Raw genomic sequence first — 19,336 nt, 5'->3', positions numbered from 1 at the left:
ATACATATATATATATATATATATATATATATATATATATATATATATATATATATATATATATGTATATAAAATACATATACTATATACATGTATGTGTATATCTACACACCATTTTCGCGCCACATCTTTCGTCTCTTTTATCTCTTTTATCTTTATCTTGTACCGTGCGATCACAGAGCGATAGTTAGACCCCATTTATTTCGCAATTTCATACGAGTCTCAGAGCTCCCCAAAATGCCACCAAACATAATTTATCTGTTCTTATTCACCATCATCCAGATGATTTTATCAGAAGGAGAATAAGAATATAACAAACAAGACGAAGAAGAGTGAGATTTGCAGCTCTTGCTAATCTAGTGAGACGTCGTCAGATTGTAAGTGTAAAGATGAAGGATTTTACATTTATACAAGTCATCTAAATCATTAATGTATTGTCAGTGTCAATAATTCACTGGTATTGTCAGACTACACCCCCTCCTGTGGAAACAGACTGGCACAACTTTGTTCTTGAGTCAGATTAGATCGATGGATAAATAGATAGATACCTTATTCATTCCTTAGGGGAGATTCAGGTGTCCAGCAGCTCATAAAAACACACAAATAATACGTTCGTCCGCCATTTTTCTCTCAGCACAAAGCATGATGGTAAATATTGCTTGGTTAGTGACCATCGGTTGTACACTACTTCTTGCTATGCATTGTGGGATACTTTGAGTCCACTATATAGGGTATAATAATTCCCACTAGACATTCGGACAGCACTACAAAATGGCGTACTCACTATGTAGTGCACTATATAGGGAGTAGTGAGTGATTTCGGACACAGCCAAAGAAAACTTTATCGCTGCAGCGTTCATTTGAATCAAACTTTATTGAGTCGCAGCTGTAACTTTACAATTTGATGTTTGACGGGAGAATTTGAATGAAGCTTAAATGACACCAGCAAAGTGAACACTGGTCACTGTGAGAGCAATAAAACCTCCAATTACTGATCAGTACTTAAATGATGACAATCAGGAGTTCTGACCAATAAGAAGGCAGAGCTGACCAGCTGTGGGCGGAGTCATACTGATCAGATCTGAACAGACGACTGTTTAGTTTAACACAACAGGATTAAACAGAGTTTAAATGTTGTTTCTGTCAGAAAACGTTCAAATCATCAGAAAATCTTTACATTTTTCATAACACATTGTTCCACTATTTCATTTTTTCTCATAAACGTTCCTGTAAAATGTTTTGACATTTTTATGTGAAGAGCTCATATTGTTAGTCTCATACTTTTATTTAGGGGTCCAGATAGAAAAGGTTTACATGCTCTGATTTTCAAAAAAACACTGGGTCTTGAACGCTCCGTTTTAGCTACAGAGTGGGACATCTTGCCTCTGATTAATCTTTGATGAGAGTTGCACAGAGTTGGAGAGTTGGACGGGTCATGCTGAGCCAAACCAGGCGTTTCAGGCAGTGCAGTGTTTTCTGCGGGAGAGTAACTCCAGTTGGTGTGGACTTTTTTTTATTATGCTTCATGACACAATGAAGGAAAGGCAAAACCCCCAAAAGCAGAATATAACCTGTTTAAGATGACATATATGTTCTGTAATTGACTTTTTCTTGTTTTCTTACCTCTTTTTCTTATAAAACAGTTGATATCTGAATGTTGCTGAAAAAATGAAACTGAATAGTTTGAAAGTTTTTCTAGTTAAATTCTGTCTTTACTCTGAAATCATTTCATCTTTACGCTCTCAGAGTCAGTTTCCTCCACAGCAGCTCTGATATCTTTTAAAATCCTCTGTAGCTGAAACTCAGCTGCTCATTAACATGAAGTCACCGTCCACAGCTGGAGACAGACTCAAGTCTTTACTGAACTCCAGGTGTTTGAATATTTTTTACATTTTTATGTATTTGAGTTTGATTGACGCTCTGAACTGAAATGAATTCAGTTTAACTGATTTCTGTCTCTACAACGTATCATCAGGTTCATCAGGGATCAAAGTCTTCCCACGACAATCTGAACCAATCAGCAGCTCACTAGCCGTTAGCTGAATCAGGTCTTTGTTAGCCTCAGGTGCACTGTGCCTGACTAGCCATGCTAGGCTAGTTGTTAGCATGTTAACCGTTAGCTGAATCAGGTCTTTGTTAGCCTCTGGTGCACTGGGTCTAATGAGCCATGCTAGGCTAGTTGTTAGCATGTTAACCGTTAGCTGAATCAGGTCTTTGTTAGCCTCAGGTGCACTGTGCCTGACTAGCCATGCTAGGCTAGCTGTTAGCATGTTAACCGTTAGCTGAATCAGGTCTTTGTTAGCCTCTGGTGCACTGGGTCTAATGAGCCATGCTAGGCTAGTTGTTAGCATGTTAACCGTTAGCTGAATCAGGTCTCTGTTAGCCTCTGGTGCACTGGGTCTAATGAGCCATGCTAGGCTAGTTGTTAGCATGTTAACCGTTAGCTGAATCAGGTCTTTGTTAGCCTCAGGTGCACTGTGCCTAACTAGCCATGCTAGGCTGTCAGCCAGCAGGGGGTGGGGCTTCACTCAGACGGGTTAAAGGGTGATGACACCCATCTTTAATGTGAAGGTTTGTTTCTGCTCAGGTCAAAGTTCAGCCTTAGCCCCGCCCACAGGCCAGTAACCATGACAACCTGTGAGGGGGGCTGACCCCGCCCCCTGCTGATCCATTTATTGATTTATGACTTTGTCGAAGGTGCTGGTTACCATAGCGACTGAATATCTGGCTCTGAGCAGACATGATGTGTTTGTTTCCATGTGATCAACATTATTGATTGGTTTTCTGACTGATGTATTGATGATTGATTGATGTATTTATCAGAAATAAAGACTGCTGTGATCAGTTTGTAAACACTGAGTATTGATTTGTGAAAATTATTGATCCTGACTTCTTTTCTTAAATATTTCCATCGATGAGCCGACACCGACGGCAGACTGAGCCAATCAGAGGGCCTGTACACCCTCCAAGCCCATATATGGTGATGATGACTTGTTCTGACTTTTTTTTGACTGAAGGGTCATCTGGGGGCGGGGCCTGACATGTGACATCACTGTGCACTGTGTTAAAAATGAAGAAGCTGTGATTGATCTCTGAGTGATTATTTCAAAATAAAAGCTCAACAGATGTGCTGGGCTGTGTGTGGTTGTTAGACTCACCTGTGGCAGGTGTTCAGAAACAGACCTGAACTTCCTCTAATGTCCACAAAATGCTGCTGTGACGAAACTTAAAGTTACAACTTTATTCTCAAAATATAACTTTTTTACAGATTATAAACGTTTTTCAAACACTAAATATTCAATTATTTAAAAACAAATGAACTTTTCTCTCTAAACATTAAACTGTTTGTGGATGTTTAATAAATAATGACTCATCTAATATTACAATTTTTATAAAATTAAGACTATGTCTGACTTTCTAATCAAAATATAACTTTTTCTGTATATATCGAGGCTTTTTCTTTAATATTGTGACTTTCTCAACATTATTTGCGAGTGTTGATGTCTGTTCATGTGAATGTAAACAAACTGACACAAACACGACAGTCTGTCAGAGTTTACTGTAATTAAAATATTTACTTGTGCAGAAAAATACAAATCTAAGAATCAAACTGAAACTCCAAAATGATTAAATGATTAAATGATGTTCAGCAGAGTTAACGAGGCTGTAAAATATGATTTCACTCAGTAAAGCATCATAAGATCTACAGTCCAGACTAGACCTGGTCCAGGACTGTCACAGTCCTCACAGACCAACAGTGCAGAGGACACAGACGGGACAGTCCTGGACCAGGTGTAGACCGGCTCAGGATCAGAGGACACATCATCAGAGAAGCAGGTGTTCAGCCGCTCCAGCAGGGGGCAGCACTGACAGCACATGATGCTGCTTCAGGACCAGGACCAGGACCAGGACCAAGACCAGGACCAGGACCAGGACCAGGACCAGGATCAGTTACTGGGGACCAGAATCCTCCCTGGATTCAAGAAAAGAAGAGACGATTAACCTCAGATACACCGCGACATTAAAACCGGTGTGAACTGGTGTGAGGTGTGTGAACTGGTTTAAGGTGTGTGAACTGGTTTGAGGTGTGTGAACTGGTTTGAGGTGTGTGAACTGGTTTAAGGTGTGTGAACTGGTTTGAGGTGTGTGAACTGGTTTGAGGTGTGTGAACTGGTTTGAGGTGTGTGAACTGGTTTGAGGTGTGTGAGGTGTGTGAACTGGTTTGAGGGTGTGTGAACTGGTTTGAGGTGTGAACTGGTTTGAGGTGTGTGAACTGGGTTGAGATGTGAACTGGTTCGAGGTGTGTGAACTGGTTTGAGGTGTGTGAACTGGTTTGAGGTGTGAACTGGTTTGAGGTGTGTGAACTGGTTTGAGGTGTGTGAACTGGTTTGAGGTGTGTGAACTGGTTTGAGGTGTGTGAACTGGTTTGAGGTCTGAACTGGTTTGAGGTGTGTGAACTGGTTTGAGGTCTGAACTGGTTTGAGGTGTGTGAACTGGTCTGAGGTGTGAACTGGTTTGAGGTGTGAACTGGTTTGAGGTGTGGGTGCTGGTTTGAGGGTGTGTGAACTGGTTTGAGGTGTGGGTACTGGTTTGAGGTGTGTGAACTGGTTTGAGGTGTGTGAACTGGTTTGAGGTGTGTGAACTGGTTTGAGGTGTGAACTGGTTTGAGGTGTGAACTGGTTTGAGGTGTGGGTACTGGTTTGAGGTGTGTGAACTGGTTTGAGGTCTGAACTGGTTTGAGGTGTGTGAACTGTTTTGAGGTGTGTGAACTGGTTTGAGGTGTGTGAACTGGTTTGAGGTCTGAACTGGTTTGAGGTGTGTGAACTGGTCTGAGGTGTGAACTGGTTTGAGGTGTGAACTGGTTTGAGGTGTGGGTGCTGGTCTGACCTCGGGCCTTGGTCTTGTAGTAGATGAATCCAGCCAGAGATAAGATCAGACCCAGGATCAGTCCAGACGCTCCGATGGCGATCTTGTTTCTCTCAGACTCAGGCATGGACGGGTCTGAGAGACAGACAGGTAGAGAGACAGACAGGTGAGAGACAGACAGGTGAGAGACACACAGGTAGAGAGATAGACAAGTGAGAGACAGACAGGTGAGAGACAGACAGACAGGTGACAGACAGACAGGTACACAGACAGAGACAGACAGGTGAGCAGACAGACAGACAGACAGACAGGTGACAGACAGGTGAGAGACAGACAGGTACTTACCCCAGTCAGTAACCAGAGGTTCTTTCAGGCTGGCGTGCTCCACCACACAGGAGATCTTCTCTCCAGACCTTCAACACAAACCAACACATCAGTACACACTCTGACTGGACCTGGAGGTGAACCTGAACCTGGATCTGGACCTGACTGGACCTGACTTGAGCTGAATTGAGCTGACTGGACCTGGAGGTGAACCTGTACCTGAACCTGAACCTGTACCTGGAGGTGGACCTGGACCTGGAGGTGAACCTGGACCTGGACCTGTACCTGGAGGTGGACTCACCTGGGCGTGTACTCCAGGTGAGAGTGGATCTGGTAGAACCAATCACCGTCTGCCAGCTCATCAGTGGAAGTGACATCAGAGGTGACTTCCTGTCCGTCTCTGAACCAGCTCACTTTGATCAGTTTGGGGAAGAAGTCGAAGACGCTGCAGACCAACATGGACTGATGTTTCCCAGCAGAGGGCGTCACAGACTGCAGTCTGACGTACGGCTTAGCTGCAACACAGTGACATCATCATCATCAACATCATGATTCTGATTATTATTATTATTATTTATTATTTGAGCCAAAATATCAGTTGTTGTTTATATTTAAAGACTAATTATTATTCTTATTGAAGACTTCCCATATTTTAGGTTTAGTTCTGATTCACTGATCTTGACTGACAGCTTGGCCACTGATTGGACAACTGGCCGCAGCAGTAGTGATGGGGGGGGGGTGACGTTCACAAAGGGGAGCTGGACAGTTGAAGAGCTTGGTCTGATAGCTTTAGACCCCGTTTACACGGAGGGAAAACGCATATATTTTCATGCAGTTTGGCCTTTCATTTACACGAAAACGGAGGTTTTATCATGGAAAACGATCATTTCTACGATTCAACTCCGGCCAAAGTGGAGATTTCTGAAAACGCAGTTTTTGCGTGTGTACTGGGTCAAATGGAGTTTCAGGTACTCACACGTCACAGTATGCGACTAAAAATGCCTCACGTCATGTGAGCGTCCTATGTTTACAGTTTGTTTGCTTACTGATCATGGATGCTGTTAAGGTAGCGCTCAATGTGACGGCGTATTTATGCGGGTTCATGTAAACAAACACTTTTTTGAAAACGATCTTGTGTGTACGACGTTATTTTTGAAAACGGAGATGGAGAAATATTCGTTTCTGTAAATACCTGGCTATGTGTAAATGTGGTCTTAGACCAAAACCAGTTTTTAACCATCTCATCCCATCTCACTGTTTAAGAATCCATTTTCTTTAGGCTACATCTGCTATCATCTATGTTTCTCCCTTTTACACACAACAATCAGACATGTTTATTGTGTTAGCGACGTCTTGGTGGACCATTCAAGTTTATTTCACCTATTATCTTTTAACAATGACTTCATGGTCCTGGATGATGGATCTACAACAAAGGTGTGTTAATACAACGCATCATGTGCTGGACTCACTCAGTGTGTAAGGACTCTGTGAGTTTACAGAACAGTCAGTAAACTTATTGAACTCTGAGCTTCATGTTAATCAGCGGCTGCAGTAGCAGAGTTTGAGCAGCAGGTGGAGTCAGAGAACAGCTTGAGTTCAGTGACAGTGTCTGTCACGTTAAACTTCAACCATAAGTTCATCAGTGTTCACTGTTCAGTCAGTGTGTTGATGGATCAATAAGTATGATCAGTGTTCTCTGTTCAGTCAGTGTGTTGATGGATCAATAAGTTCATCAGTGTTCTCTGTTCAGTCAGTGTGTTGATGGATCAATAAGTATGATCAGTGTTCTGTGTTCAGTCAGTGTGTTGATGGATCAATAAGTTCATCAATAAGATGATGATGTCATGTGTTGGATGTTACAAACACAAACTCACCTGACTGAGTCAGAATAGTACTGTAGTCAAGGCCAACGTTGTTCTTGCAGTATGTCTCCTTCTGAGCTCTCTTCACAGCCAGTCGTGACTTGTCTTTGTTCAGGCGCTCTGCGTTCATCAGTCCAAACTCAGTGTATCCAACAAACTTCCCAACGCTGCTGCTGAACCTGACGACCTCCACTTTGTTGAAATAGTACGACTCGATGTACTCGATGTCGTTCAGCTCAGAGGAGTTAAAATCACAACCTAATGTCACAAAATTCAAAAATCCATCTGAAGAATTAAAGAGAAACAAACAGAATCAGTCTGAACCTCAGAGAGAACATATGATCAGAGTATTGATGACTGATCAGAGTGTATTGATGAGTGTATAGATCAGAGTGTATTGATCAGAGTGTATTGATGAGTGTATAGATCAGAGTGTATTGATCAGAGTGTATTGATGAGTGTATAGATCAGAGTGTAGTGATCAGAGTGTATTGATGAGTGTATTGATCAGAGTGTATTGATCAGAGTGTATTGATGAGTGTATTGATCAGAGTGTATTGATCAGAGTGTATTGATGAGTGTATTGATCAGAGTGTATAGATCAGAGTGTATTGATCAGAGTGTATTGATCAGAGTGTATTGATGAGTGTATTGATCAGAGTGTATTGATCAGAGTGTATTGATCAGAGTGTATTGATGAGTGTATTGATCAGAGTGTATTGATCAGAGTGTATTGATCAGAGTGTATTGATGAGTGTATTGATCAGACTGTATTGATCAGAGTGTATTGATGAGTGTATTGATGAGTGTATAGATCAGTGTGTAGTGATCAGAGTGTATTGATCAGAGTGTACTGATGAGTGTATTGATGAGTGTATAGATCAGAGTGTATTGATCAGACTGTATTGATCAGAGTGTATTGATCAGACTGTATTGATCAGAGTGTATTGATGAGTGTATTGATGAGTGTATAGATCAGAGTGTATTGATCAGAGTGTATTGATCAGAGTGTATAGATCAGAGTGTATTGATCAGAGTGTATTGATCAGAGTGTATAGATCAGAGTGTACTGATCAGAGTGTAGTGATCAGAGTGTATTGATCAGAGTGTATTGATGAGTGTATGCTGGTACTTACCTGCTGAGCAGAGGCTGATGAAGAGGAGGGAGAAGCTGAGAAAGGATGAAGCCATGTTCCTGTGATCACTTCACAAACACTGACACAGTCTGACTGAGAGCGGCTCTAAAAACACAGCACAGGATCACATGACCTCATCATCAGCTGTTACCAGGCAGACTGCTCTCACTCAGGTCGCTCACTCAGTGACAGGAGACTGGGAGCTAATTATTATTATTATTATTATTGTTGTTGTTGTTGTTTATTATTATTATCATCATCTATGGTGAAATATTGTAAATGTACTCTTATCTGAGGTTTATTGATCTGCAGTCTCAGATTTTGTGATTTTGGGGCACAAAGTGAACCATGAAGGGACAGAAATCATCATGGTAACGTGTATATGGACATTTTCAGTAACAACATACTTAAAAGAACTGAACACTGATGCAGTCAGCAGGAACACAGCACACTCTACATTTTATCTTCAATCAGTGAGTCTGGGTGCAGTTTTCTGTGCAGCCTCCTGTTGGAGCTGCAGCATCACAGCTGGTGAACCTGAAACTGAACAGAGGCTGGTTCTGGGAGTTCAGGAGCACAGAGAGTCAGCTGTAGAAGGATGTTGTACATGTGGCTCAACATGGACACAGAGTATTTTCAGTTGAAGCTCCTTCAGCTCCATAAGGACTCGTTACTTGTTAGGAGGTCGTTACTCTGCAGGGTCTGTCAGTGCCAGGAGAGAGACTCCTCCTCTGAGAGGAGATGTGCAATGAACATGTCATATTTCTGTCTGTCTCTCTGTGTCTCTGTGTCTCTCTGTGTCTGTCTCAAATTCATTCAATTCAATTCAAAGGAGCTTTATTCGCATGAAAGTTTAACAACAATGTTGCCAAAGCATCAAAAACACAACTTGTCCAAACATTCAGACAGAACACAACAAATAACAACATGAACACCAAGATTGATTTACATTAATTATATATACAGTGTGTGTGTGTGTGTGTGTCTCTGAGTGGATGCAGTGAGTGTTGAGCAGTGGATGTGAGCGATTTTTTGCGAACTAAATATACTTTTTTTGTTTAATGTTGTAAACCAGGTTGGTTGTAGGTTTGCAGTGTAGGTAGGTGTGTGTGTGTGTGTTTGTGTGTGTGTGTGTGTGTGTGTGTGCGTGCATGCGTGTGTGCGTGTGTTAGTGTTTTGCTGGTCGCTGTGCTAAGCGCCGACATGGCGTTGAGCAGACTGACGAGGAAGCACTGCATCAAGCTGTCCATGCCCTCGCCCTGCTCGGTGGAGGACTGCAGCCCGGCAGTGGGGCAGGCTGTCGGCCACAGCGGAGGGAAGTCGCCGCTGGGATGAACGGAGCTGTGGAGATATTTCTCGACAGTGTTTTAAAGGTGAGCGCGGAGGTGTTGAGCGGCGTCACGGTGAGTGACATGTTCGTGTCCGTGATGCTGCTCGCCACACCGGCGAAAAAAGACTTTCTAATGTCCCACCATTCATTAAGGATGAAACTTTACTCAATCAGTTGGCTAAACATGGGGAAATCGTTTCACCAATCAGGAAGGTCCCGTCAGGCTGCAAGTCTCCTCTGCTGAGACATGTAGTGTCTCACAGGCAGAGCCGGCCCAAGCCTTTTGGGGGCCCTAAGCAGAATTTGATTTGGGGCCCCCCTCCCACCACCGTGGAGTCACCTGTGCTTGACAATTATTGACACAAATGTCACACTATAATGTTACATTATAAATTGTATTAATACAGTGATGGATTATGAACTACTGTCCCTCTGGGCACAGATGCATAACGACCCATCCACCTTATTTGTATGAAAGTGGGTGCAAATGGGGGAAGGGGGGTCTGGGGTCCTCCCCCAGAAAATTCTGAATTTGGTAGATGTGATTTCCTGTATTCTGGTGCATTTTTGGGACGGCCAGCTGGAGAAGGGCAATGCCTAAATTCATTTAGATTCATAGCCTTTTGCTTTTTGACTTATTGAGGTAGTGACTTCACGCAACGACTTGGGCTTCAGGGCCCCTTGACCTCTTGGGCCCGGTAGGCTCATTCAGTAATCCATCCTTGCTCACATGCCACAAATGTTTTGGGGCTCCTGGCCCCTCTAGACCTCTGGCCCCCTGGGCTTGGTAGACCCCTGCATTAATATAGTTGTTATTTACACCAAATCAGTCACCTTTTAACTTTAGAGGGTACTGAAATCACAAATGTATTTTAAACTTTCGTATTCAAAGTGAAGCACTAAGTGTGATTTACTGAACTTGAATTGAAAAATAACAAAATACAACAGCAGAGATTGCATTTGTTGTAAATAAGTGTGGCCAGGTCATAAATGAGGAGACCGGACACAGTAGAATAATTATTGTGGGTCTTTTATTCTCCGACTGCAATTTATAAAAGAAACAGCATTAACACTGCAATTTTGAGGATTTGAGGTAATCAGTATCAAACAAACAAAATATTTTTCCTCACTGTACGTCACACTGACAGTAAACCTCAGTTAGCTTATGAACTTAAAAAGCTTATCTCTGTGTCCTGGACATTTGCTCCAGTTAAAAGTGACTCTAGACTTGACTAAACAACAGTAGTGGCTCTTTCTGAATAAATAAACTAAAAAACAGAAAAACAAATACATACATTTTCCCAGCCACATAACTCATAGTCACATTACAGCATATTCTTTAGTTCACAGAAAACATACTGTAAATTACACTAATGAACAAAATACATTTTCAAGTAAACATTCTTGCATGAGCTTAAAACACATTTTGTGAATAGTCTTAAACTCACTGGCACTCCTGTGTGCAGCTCGTGCGCCAAGTCACACACCTTGACCTCAATGTGCTCTATCTCCCCTCTAAATTCATCAAACACATAAAAATGGACAGTTTATGCAAACAGTTATTCTTGTGCTTTATCTATGGGGATATTTTTCACACGCGACATCAAAATACACACCTCAGCAGTCCGCCTTTCACTCCCACTACTGCTACTTCTGTGTAACTAACCGCTGCGCCGCTCTTAAAGTGACAGTGTCACCTAAACAAAAAGAAACTGCTAACACAGTAATAATTCCCTAAAGAATAATAAAACACTGTCTTAACAGTCTGAATACAGTCTTGGTCTCTTGTTCACCTGGTGAGGTGTATGGGCTGTCGTCCTCGAAAGGTGTTGGTCACCTTTGGTTTGCGCTGGGGTGAAGGTCAGTCTCTGGACCCCTGTCGTGTGCCCAAGCTGTCAACTGCTGATCCTGTTCGTGACGCCACCTGAGGTGTATGGGCTGTCGTCCTCGAAAGGTGTCGGCGTGTAGTATGTTGATAAAGATTCTTCGGAGGCAAGGCTGGGTGAATTTAACAGAGCAATCTTTATTGAAACAGATTTCAAGCCAGCGTCCGAACCAGAGTGTGCACTCCCTGGTATTCTCAAATCTCGGCAAAGTGATGCCCAAAATGCTTTGCCCTCTGCTCTATCAGAACTCCTCTCCGACCCTCAGTCTTAGGAGATCAACCAAAATCACCCCCGTTCTCTGGTGTGTGTGTCTTTTTAGAGTCCATTCGCTCAGGCCCGCCTGTTTCTCTAATTGTTTACTTTTGGGGAACTGAGGGCCCATCTATCCTATTAGAAAAGGATGGGTCTGCATAACATCTCTCTCTCAAGGGAATATGTGTATATGGAGGTGTGTGCGTTCCTATGTTGATGTTAGTCTCTATATACTTAAATAGAAATGTGTATATTAAATCAACCCTGAACCTCTCTCTATCCTTAGATGGAAATGTATACATTGAACCTCTGAACTAGTCAGTCCTTGGTGTGGGCCTCTTCCTTTAGCTATTCTCTGAAGCATACAGAACTAATGTGTTGTTATCCTGAACATGAGATCTCTACGTTGTCCCCTTCCCACATATACTTAAATGAAAGCATTTGATCCTGTCCTGTCACTCAGAGCTCAGGAGGTATAAGAAACACTCAGACACTACATAATTCCCCCCTTCGAGACCCCTGAGGTCTCGAAAAAGCATACGAGCACATTCACGATAGTTGACTTCGTTCAACTCCTGTCGCGGCTTGTCTGTTTTCAACAAAAATCCTCTTCCTCCAATTCTATTGCTAATTTTAGAATCCTATTTTTTGAACTGCAATTTAGGAAAAGCTAATTAACTAGTCTTTTATTCAAGTCCTAAAGCACTTTATTTTAAGTTACTTTATGACTAGATAAGTCCCTTACTTGTCCTAATTAGGTCAAATTCGACTAACTAAAAGGTTAGTCCCCACTTCCCTTCAGGAACTCTCCTTTTCAGCAAACTCTGAAAAGTACCTTTACACTTGAAATCTTGCTTATGGCTTCTCAGGTGTAGCTGCAAGGGAATCCCACAAATCAGCTGTTGCTTCCTATTTCAAAACACATACCCCTCTAAGGAGTATCAAAAAGAAGTAGGAAACCTTACTAATCAACTACAGAGAAACCACGCCTTCAGACCAATCTAGGCGAGGAAACCCCTTTGTAATTTACAATTACCAATTACCCTTTATCCTCTAATTGAATGACCATATGCCAATTGGCCATTAAACTCTAAAACTTTCACAAGTTTTTTCAATCCAATATTAAAAAATATATGCATCGCTATGCGATAATATAAAGGATAAAACCTAATTTAACTGCTATATTATTAGGATCATGCTCATTCCTTGATACATTTGCAGTTATCACATGATTACAATGTAACACAACAATTTCCACAGCATAACATATGAATATACAGATATATGGAAACATAGAAATGTATCTAACTCTACATAACATAGCCAATATATCATCTCGTTTTTCAGCAGCGCTGCCATTTAAGATGACACATTATTTGTAACACTCTGAATCAATGCATTCTCTCTCTCAGTCCTTTGATCTCGTCCTGTCCAGGGCCCACACCCTTTCTCCACTGTCCATGTTTGAGTCTCTGAGTCCATTCACTGTCCATGCTCAGGTCCCTGGACAGGATAACCTCTCCATGGTCCTCCTGAGAAGAGAGAAAACACCAACCAGTATCTTTGCAACCAAAAACCATTCAAAACACATATATATTGAATACAGAGTTCATAATTTTCCCTTCTTATTTTATTTTATTTATTTTTTTTTACTGAATTTTTAGATCAGGCGTGTCCAAAATCCAACTCCAGGATTGGAAATAGCGCAGTTACCGCTCTTAGATAACCTCCCTTCTACTTTTATTGGACTTATTTCTGTCAGGCCAGGACCAAATGAGGACTCAGAAGCAGAGGATAAAGATATCAAGCATACTTTATTGAGGTCGAATCCTTCTTTGAAAGAGAGATTAAATAAACAGGCTATGAAACACTGTCTATCTGTAAGCAACCTGACTGAATGACAGAAGTCAAAATAATTATCCCAAAGAGGGAAAAACACATCAAGGGAAGGAACACTAAATAGAAACAATCAAAACAGAATACTAGACTAAAAAATAAAACTCTCACAAGGAGGAAAACAAAGAACTAGATAAATAACAGAAAACGCTCCCGAAGGAGGAAAACCAAATCTAATCAAAAGGGTCAAAAGAAAAAGGCTCACCTCAACAGGGACTCTACAATATCTAAACTCTCTAAACAAAAAATCACTCCACAAGCGGGAGGACAAAAACGGTAACAACAGAATACAAAACGAAGCACTAAACTTAGAAAATATTTATTAACAAAAAATCACTCTTTAAAGAGGAAAACGACAACAACTTACGTGGCAAGATAATTCTTTCTATGGCAATAGCGGACTGTGACGAGGAAACAAGGCTTAGGTGCACGGACAAACGAAACACTTCGGCACAAGACAAAGACGCCGACTAAATACACATGAGGGAAATGGGGAACAGGTGGAAACGATCAGGGATCAGGTGAGACAATCAGACCGGTGACACATGAGGAAGGGCAAGTGACCTGAAACGAGAGGAGAGTTAGATTTCAAAATAAAACAGGAAGTAACGAGACAAAAAACCCAAGACCTCACCGCGGTGTGACAATTTCCAACCTTCAAATTATCAATTTTTATATTTTACTCTCAATCTACAATTTTGCATTCCCCCTTTGTTTATTCCAGGTCCCATTCAAAATTTAGACACCTCTGCTCCAAGCAACACCACTGTTTTCCACCTGTTGTTATAAATAACAACTCCTCAGTCATTTTTATTTTATCAACAAAAATGGATAATATACATTTATCAAAATAAACCAAACAAAAATGAATATACCCCAACCAAATAATGGACAACTAAAGATTAAAAATAAAATAACAAACTATTACTAAAAGAAATGATAGAATATACCAAATTTATATATTCAAATTGGATACATATCAACCATCTCGCCATCTATCACTCCTTCCTCCTCTGAGTCATTTCTATCTAATAATGGCATCTGAGTTTCTCTTGACACCTTCAATCTTAATCCTCGTAACGTTTGGGTCTGACTCTTTACCAAACGGGTCTTGGGCTCCTTGTTCTGACTGAGTCTCCAGTCTCTTCTGAGTCAATTTCCTTCAATATGAGATCCAGAACCTCCCGGGCTAGGTGACTCTTAGCCCGCTCAGTTTCAGGTCTGTCTCCGCTCCCCTCGGCCTGCGTCTGGTCCTGCTTTTCACCATCATCAACAACAGTGTCCCAGTCGCTTTCTTCAGACTCACTTTCACTGAGGTCTTTATCTCTCCATGCAGTCTTCTTTACGGATGTATTTCCCTTTTTCTCCGCTTTGGCCAATATGTGTTTAATTGTTGAGTCATACCCCCCTTTGGCCCCTTCTGAATTACTTTGACTATCGCTCCGTATCTCCATCCTTCGGGATCCCCGCATGCTTCCTCTTCGCAGCAGTCCCTTCTTTCTCTCATTACTAGGGCTTGGGTGCAGTTCTACGGTTGTTATCGCTTTCCCTGATTCCATCACTCGATCCCAGTCATCCTTCACTTGGTAATTACCCTTTTGACTGAGCACAGGGAGCTGGGGATACACATCGGTGAACTTCACCTCCTTCTCATAAGGTGGGGGACACTTCACTTGGGCAGTATGTGAAAAAAGGTGTGTTAGCTTCTGCTAACAACTTCTCAGTAACCTCCAAATTTTTCCCTAATTCCTCTGCGAGCTTCTCCCTCTTTTCCTTAGATGTCTTTAACCATTTCTGTCCCTCATTTTCAAACAACTCCAAAAGGCCTAGTTCTGTCCGCCTCTTTTCCTTTCTTTTCTGTCCCTTTTTACCTTTCTTTTGCTCCGCCTTATATGCAGACACAAGCACCTGCATAGTCTTAATTACTTCTAAGTTAAGAGTTCCTTCCACTGGCCAGGGTTGATCAATTTCTGGCCAGCGTTTATGCCATTTCTTTGACACTTCTGCAATCCCTTTAATAAGGGGGTTGCTTTTTTGCACCACATCAACAGGGGTAGTTGCTCTTAAAGTTCCAGCTCCCATCTTTGGCATTGTGAACTTATCTCTCTTTACTTTCTTTTCCATAAACCTTTAAACCCTACTTAAAGGAAGATAATTCACCTGTTTCAGGGAGTCAACCAAATCAAATTAAATCAATTAGAAATATATTTATCAAAACAACGTGTCACCACAGCCACTTCCCAAAGGAAATGAAGCACATTTGCCAACCTCAGAGAAAACCAGTACTGTATTGCTCTATAAACCAAAACAACAAACAACTCAAATGTCCAAGGAAACCCAATGGAAATAGAGACCTGAAAGTCCACTACCTCCCACAAAAATCAACAAACTATTTTCTATCTCTGTCAACAATTACAAACAATTCGAATATCAGACATGGATACATTCACGATTAAATCAGCCTATATACTCAGACAATAAAATCACTATTAACAGCCAATACTACGTCACAATTGGTCAGTCCGTTGCCAAGTCTCACTAACAATTATCTTCTAATTGGTACTACATGTAAATATGCAAAAACATTTGGTATACAGATAGTTATTCCAGCATTGCATGAATGTGAGTGTATGGATATGTGTGTTCATGAGAAAGCATGTGGGTGTATTTATGGGAGGGTGTATATATGCAAGTATGTTTAAAGAGTTTGTGGATAAAATCGCACTAGCCTGGCAGATTCGATGGGAGCTGCGCAGACGGATGGCACCGGCAAACGTAACCGCTGTCCGGTGTCCCTCGTCCGTCGGCCTGTAGGCCTTAGCTTTCGCTGTTATGTCTTCCTTCCCAGACTCTCGTGTCCCAGAGATATGGAAATAAGAAGAAGAAAAACACAAATGAAGACTATTTCATTCTTACTAAAACACACCAAAAGTGTCACTTTTCCTTTCAGGTAACATAAACATTGCACTGCTTCAAATCAGCCGTTCTTATTTCATCAATGCAAATACGTGTTATTTCAAATAACCCTAAATCTTTCAACAGCTGGTCCTTGCTATATGTATGTGTGGGAGAGGGCGTTACAACACACTCCAACACAAATCACAGGTCACCAGTCTGTGTCTGCGCGCTCACACACCAACTGCTCAGCCCCTCCTTTCTCTCCTCACTCTTCTCCTGCACCGCGGACACACGCTCTCTGAGCTCATCTCAGCCGCAGAGAGAAACAGAGAGATGGATCAGCTCATTCTCAATCCTAAATTTACGTCTTCTATCTGCCAACATTCAAACAGGCACTTTATGACGAAAACCTCGCCTTAAACAAAATATATTACCAAATCCACGACAATGTTATCCCTTATGATTTTCAAATTTCATTTGCTCTGAGGAGGTGCTTTTAGAGCAAATTCAACAAATTTGATTAGGTTTTAATCTCTATAAGAAAACATCCGCGCTCTACTACACATATGTCTAACAAGACAACTTTAGATACCCCAAACATCCCAATATTCTAATACCCATGTTAGTACTTTAGTCACATGTTAATCATGCTACTCCAATCATGCATTTAACTTATCTCATGCCTCAGGTCTGTATTGATTAATATGTCCCAATTTGGCGTCGAATCTCCCTTTCAGATATTTTCCTTGAAACATTGATTTCTCTAATGAAACTACCTTTCCTATACACCACATCAGAGCTTCCCACTCTAGTCTGTGGAAGTTGCAATATCTAAAAGAACAATTTCATGCTTCGACCAGCTGTAACAATCAACCAAATGAACAATTGTCCGTACGTCAACAAATGCCCACTTAGCGTATTCATTGAACTTCTCCACATTATAACAAATCAACAGACATTCGTGGACAATTACTCATACACCACTCAACAGCCACACAGAACGCTAACTTGGATCTCTTTTCTCAAAATCCCACAAAGATATAGTTTAGCGCTCATTTCACATATACACACATACTCACATATATATTTAATCTACTTAGTCAACTTCTATCATTTTTCCCCCTTCTGCTCCTTCCCTGAACAAGCTCTTTTTCTTCACCTTCTCTCCACCTAATATCCCCTCAGCTTCTCATTATTATTTTTATCATAATTTTTCTTTCCTATATTATTAACAGTGCCCTTTATACATATTGGTTATCGCTTTCTTAATAGTCAATTTCATTTTGGTCACTTCCTTTAACATACAGCTAGTATCAATCTACTTACTTATCTACGTTTTTTCTCTATGGCTTCAACAGAACTTAAATCATCGCTTAAGGCAAACCAATAACTCACTTGGCCGAAAAAGAATGAAAACTCCTCATCAATACATTCCTATAGGTTATTCATTTATTATTATCTCTTTTATATACAGTCGTCCTCAAAATTATTCATACCCTTGCTAATTTTTGTGATTTTCTATTTTTGTGATGAAATGACTGCATTTTTTCAAGTTTGTTTATGAGTTATACGTGACCAACAAGTGAAAGAATGACAACAATACACAATTCAAGAAATTCTTCATTTCAGGGGTATTTTATTCAAGGATTCCCAAAAAATGCCAGCGATCTCTTTTCTTCTCTATATATTATCCTGACATTCTTCTCTTCTTCACTTCTCTATTTGAGACAACTTAGCGCGTAGGAAATAATAGGAAATTTAACAGAGCAATCTTTATTGAAACAGATTTCAAGCCAGCGTCCGAACCAGAGTGTGGCCACTCCCTGGTATTCTCAAATCTTGGCAAAGTGATGCCCAAAATGCTTTGCCCTCTGCTCTATCAGAACTCCTCTCAGACCCTCAGTCTTAGGAGATCAACCAAAATCACCCCCGTTCTCTGGTGTGTGTGTCTTTTTAGAGTCCATTCGCTCAGGCCCGCCTGTTTCTCTAATTGTTTCCTTTTTGGGGAACTGAGGGCCCATCTATCCTATTAGAAAAGGATGGGTCTGCATAACATCTCTCTCTCAAGGGAAAACGTGTACATGGAGGTGTGTGCGTTCCTATGTTAATGTTAGTCTCTATATACTTAAATGGAAATGTGTATATTAAATCTACCCTGAACCTCTCTCTATCCTTAGATGGAAATGTATACATTGAACCTCTGAATTCCTCAGTCCTTGGTGTGGGCCTCTTCCTTTAGCTATTCTCTGAAGCATAGTACAGAACTAATGTGTTGTTACCCTGAACATGAGATCTCTACATTGTCTCCTTCCCAAATATACTTAAAGGAAAGCATTTGATCCTGTCCCATCCTGTCCTGTCACTCAGAGCTCAGGAGGTATAAGAAACACTCAGACACTACACTGGCTACACAAGCAAAAAATACATTAAAAAAAAGAAAAAAAATCTAATTTTTTTTCTTGATTAAAGTGTGGGTGTCTGTGCACAATCTGGCGTGATTTTGTCACTCCTGTACTACAATTGGTCCTCAGTACTGTCTAAAACAGCTTCCACATCTCACATCTAAACAGCCTTGGAAATTAAAACAGTTTTAGCCGTGCAGGATATTCGTGCATGGTGTGCAAATGGAAGTTTGTCACTGACAGCAGTTTTTTCACTGCCAATCATGTGGCGCAGCCGAATCGTTTTAGATCCTACGTTCCCTGAAGGCAACATGATAGGGGAAGGTCTGTAGCCTTTTGGTTAAGCTGTCTGTCATGATGCCACACCCCTCTCAGTTGATGCCACGCCCCCCACGCTAGATCACGGTCAAAAGTCTGAAACTGAAAAAAGATTTGAAACTGTAAAAAACTAAGATCTGAATCTGAAAAGTTGAAAATGCAACTG

General features: G+C 41.2%; 1 protein-coding gene across 2 annotated transcripts; it reads right to left on the bottom strand.

Annotated features, from left to right (window-relative positions):
* Nucleotides 1-3,540: 3,540 nt before the first annotated feature.
* Nucleotides 3,541-8,328, bottom strand: LOC141004585 (H-2 class II histocompatibility antigen, E-S beta chain-like). Of its 2 annotated transcripts, XR_012179828.1 has the most exons (7): nucleotides 8,189-8,271; nucleotides 7,065-7,337; nucleotides 5,492-5,705; nucleotides 5,212-5,279; nucleotides 4,888-5,001; nucleotides 3,801-3,973; nucleotides 3,541-3,721 (listed from the first exon to the last, which is right to left on the bottom strand). XR_012179828.1 is itself a non-coding variant. In XM_073476162.1 (6 exons), exons 1-6 carry the CDS (start codon nucleotides 8,241-8,243, stop codon nucleotides 3,948-3,950), a joined length of 750 nt encoding a protein of 249 aa, XP_073332263.1. In that variant the 5' UTR covers nucleotides 8,244-8,328; the 3' UTR covers nucleotides 3,541-3,947. The 2 variants fall into 2 exon arrangements, 1 of the variants encoding a protein (XP_073332263.1); XM_073476162.1 differs by having other exon boundaries at nucleotides 3,541-3,973; nucleotides 8,189-8,328.
* Nucleotides 8,329-19,336: the final 11,008 nt, after the last annotated feature.

Source organism: Pagrus major, chromosome 11 (assembly GCF_040436345.1).
Source record: "Pagrus major chromosome 11, Pma_NU_1.0".
NCBI lineage: Eukaryota > Metazoa > Chordata > Actinopteri > Spariformes > Sparidae > Pagrus > Pagrus major.
This window is presented reverse-complemented; position numbering and strand designations above follow the sequence as displayed.

Bases quoted from the DNA above. Each gene is read 5' to 3' on its own strand.
- LOC141004585 (XM_073476162.1), bottom strand. From the start codon at position 8,243: ATGGCTTCATCCTTTCTCAGCTTCTCCCTCCTCTTCATCAGCCTCTGC. The intron at 5,706-7,064 runs GTGAGTTTGTGT...ACTGTGTTGCAG, and splicing joins TACTATTCTGACTCAGTCAG to CTAAGCCGTACGTCAGACTG. The intron at 3,974-4,887 runs GTCAGACCAGCA...TCTTGAATCCAG, and splicing joins CTACAAGACCAAGGCCCGAG to GGAGGATTCTGGTCCCCAGT.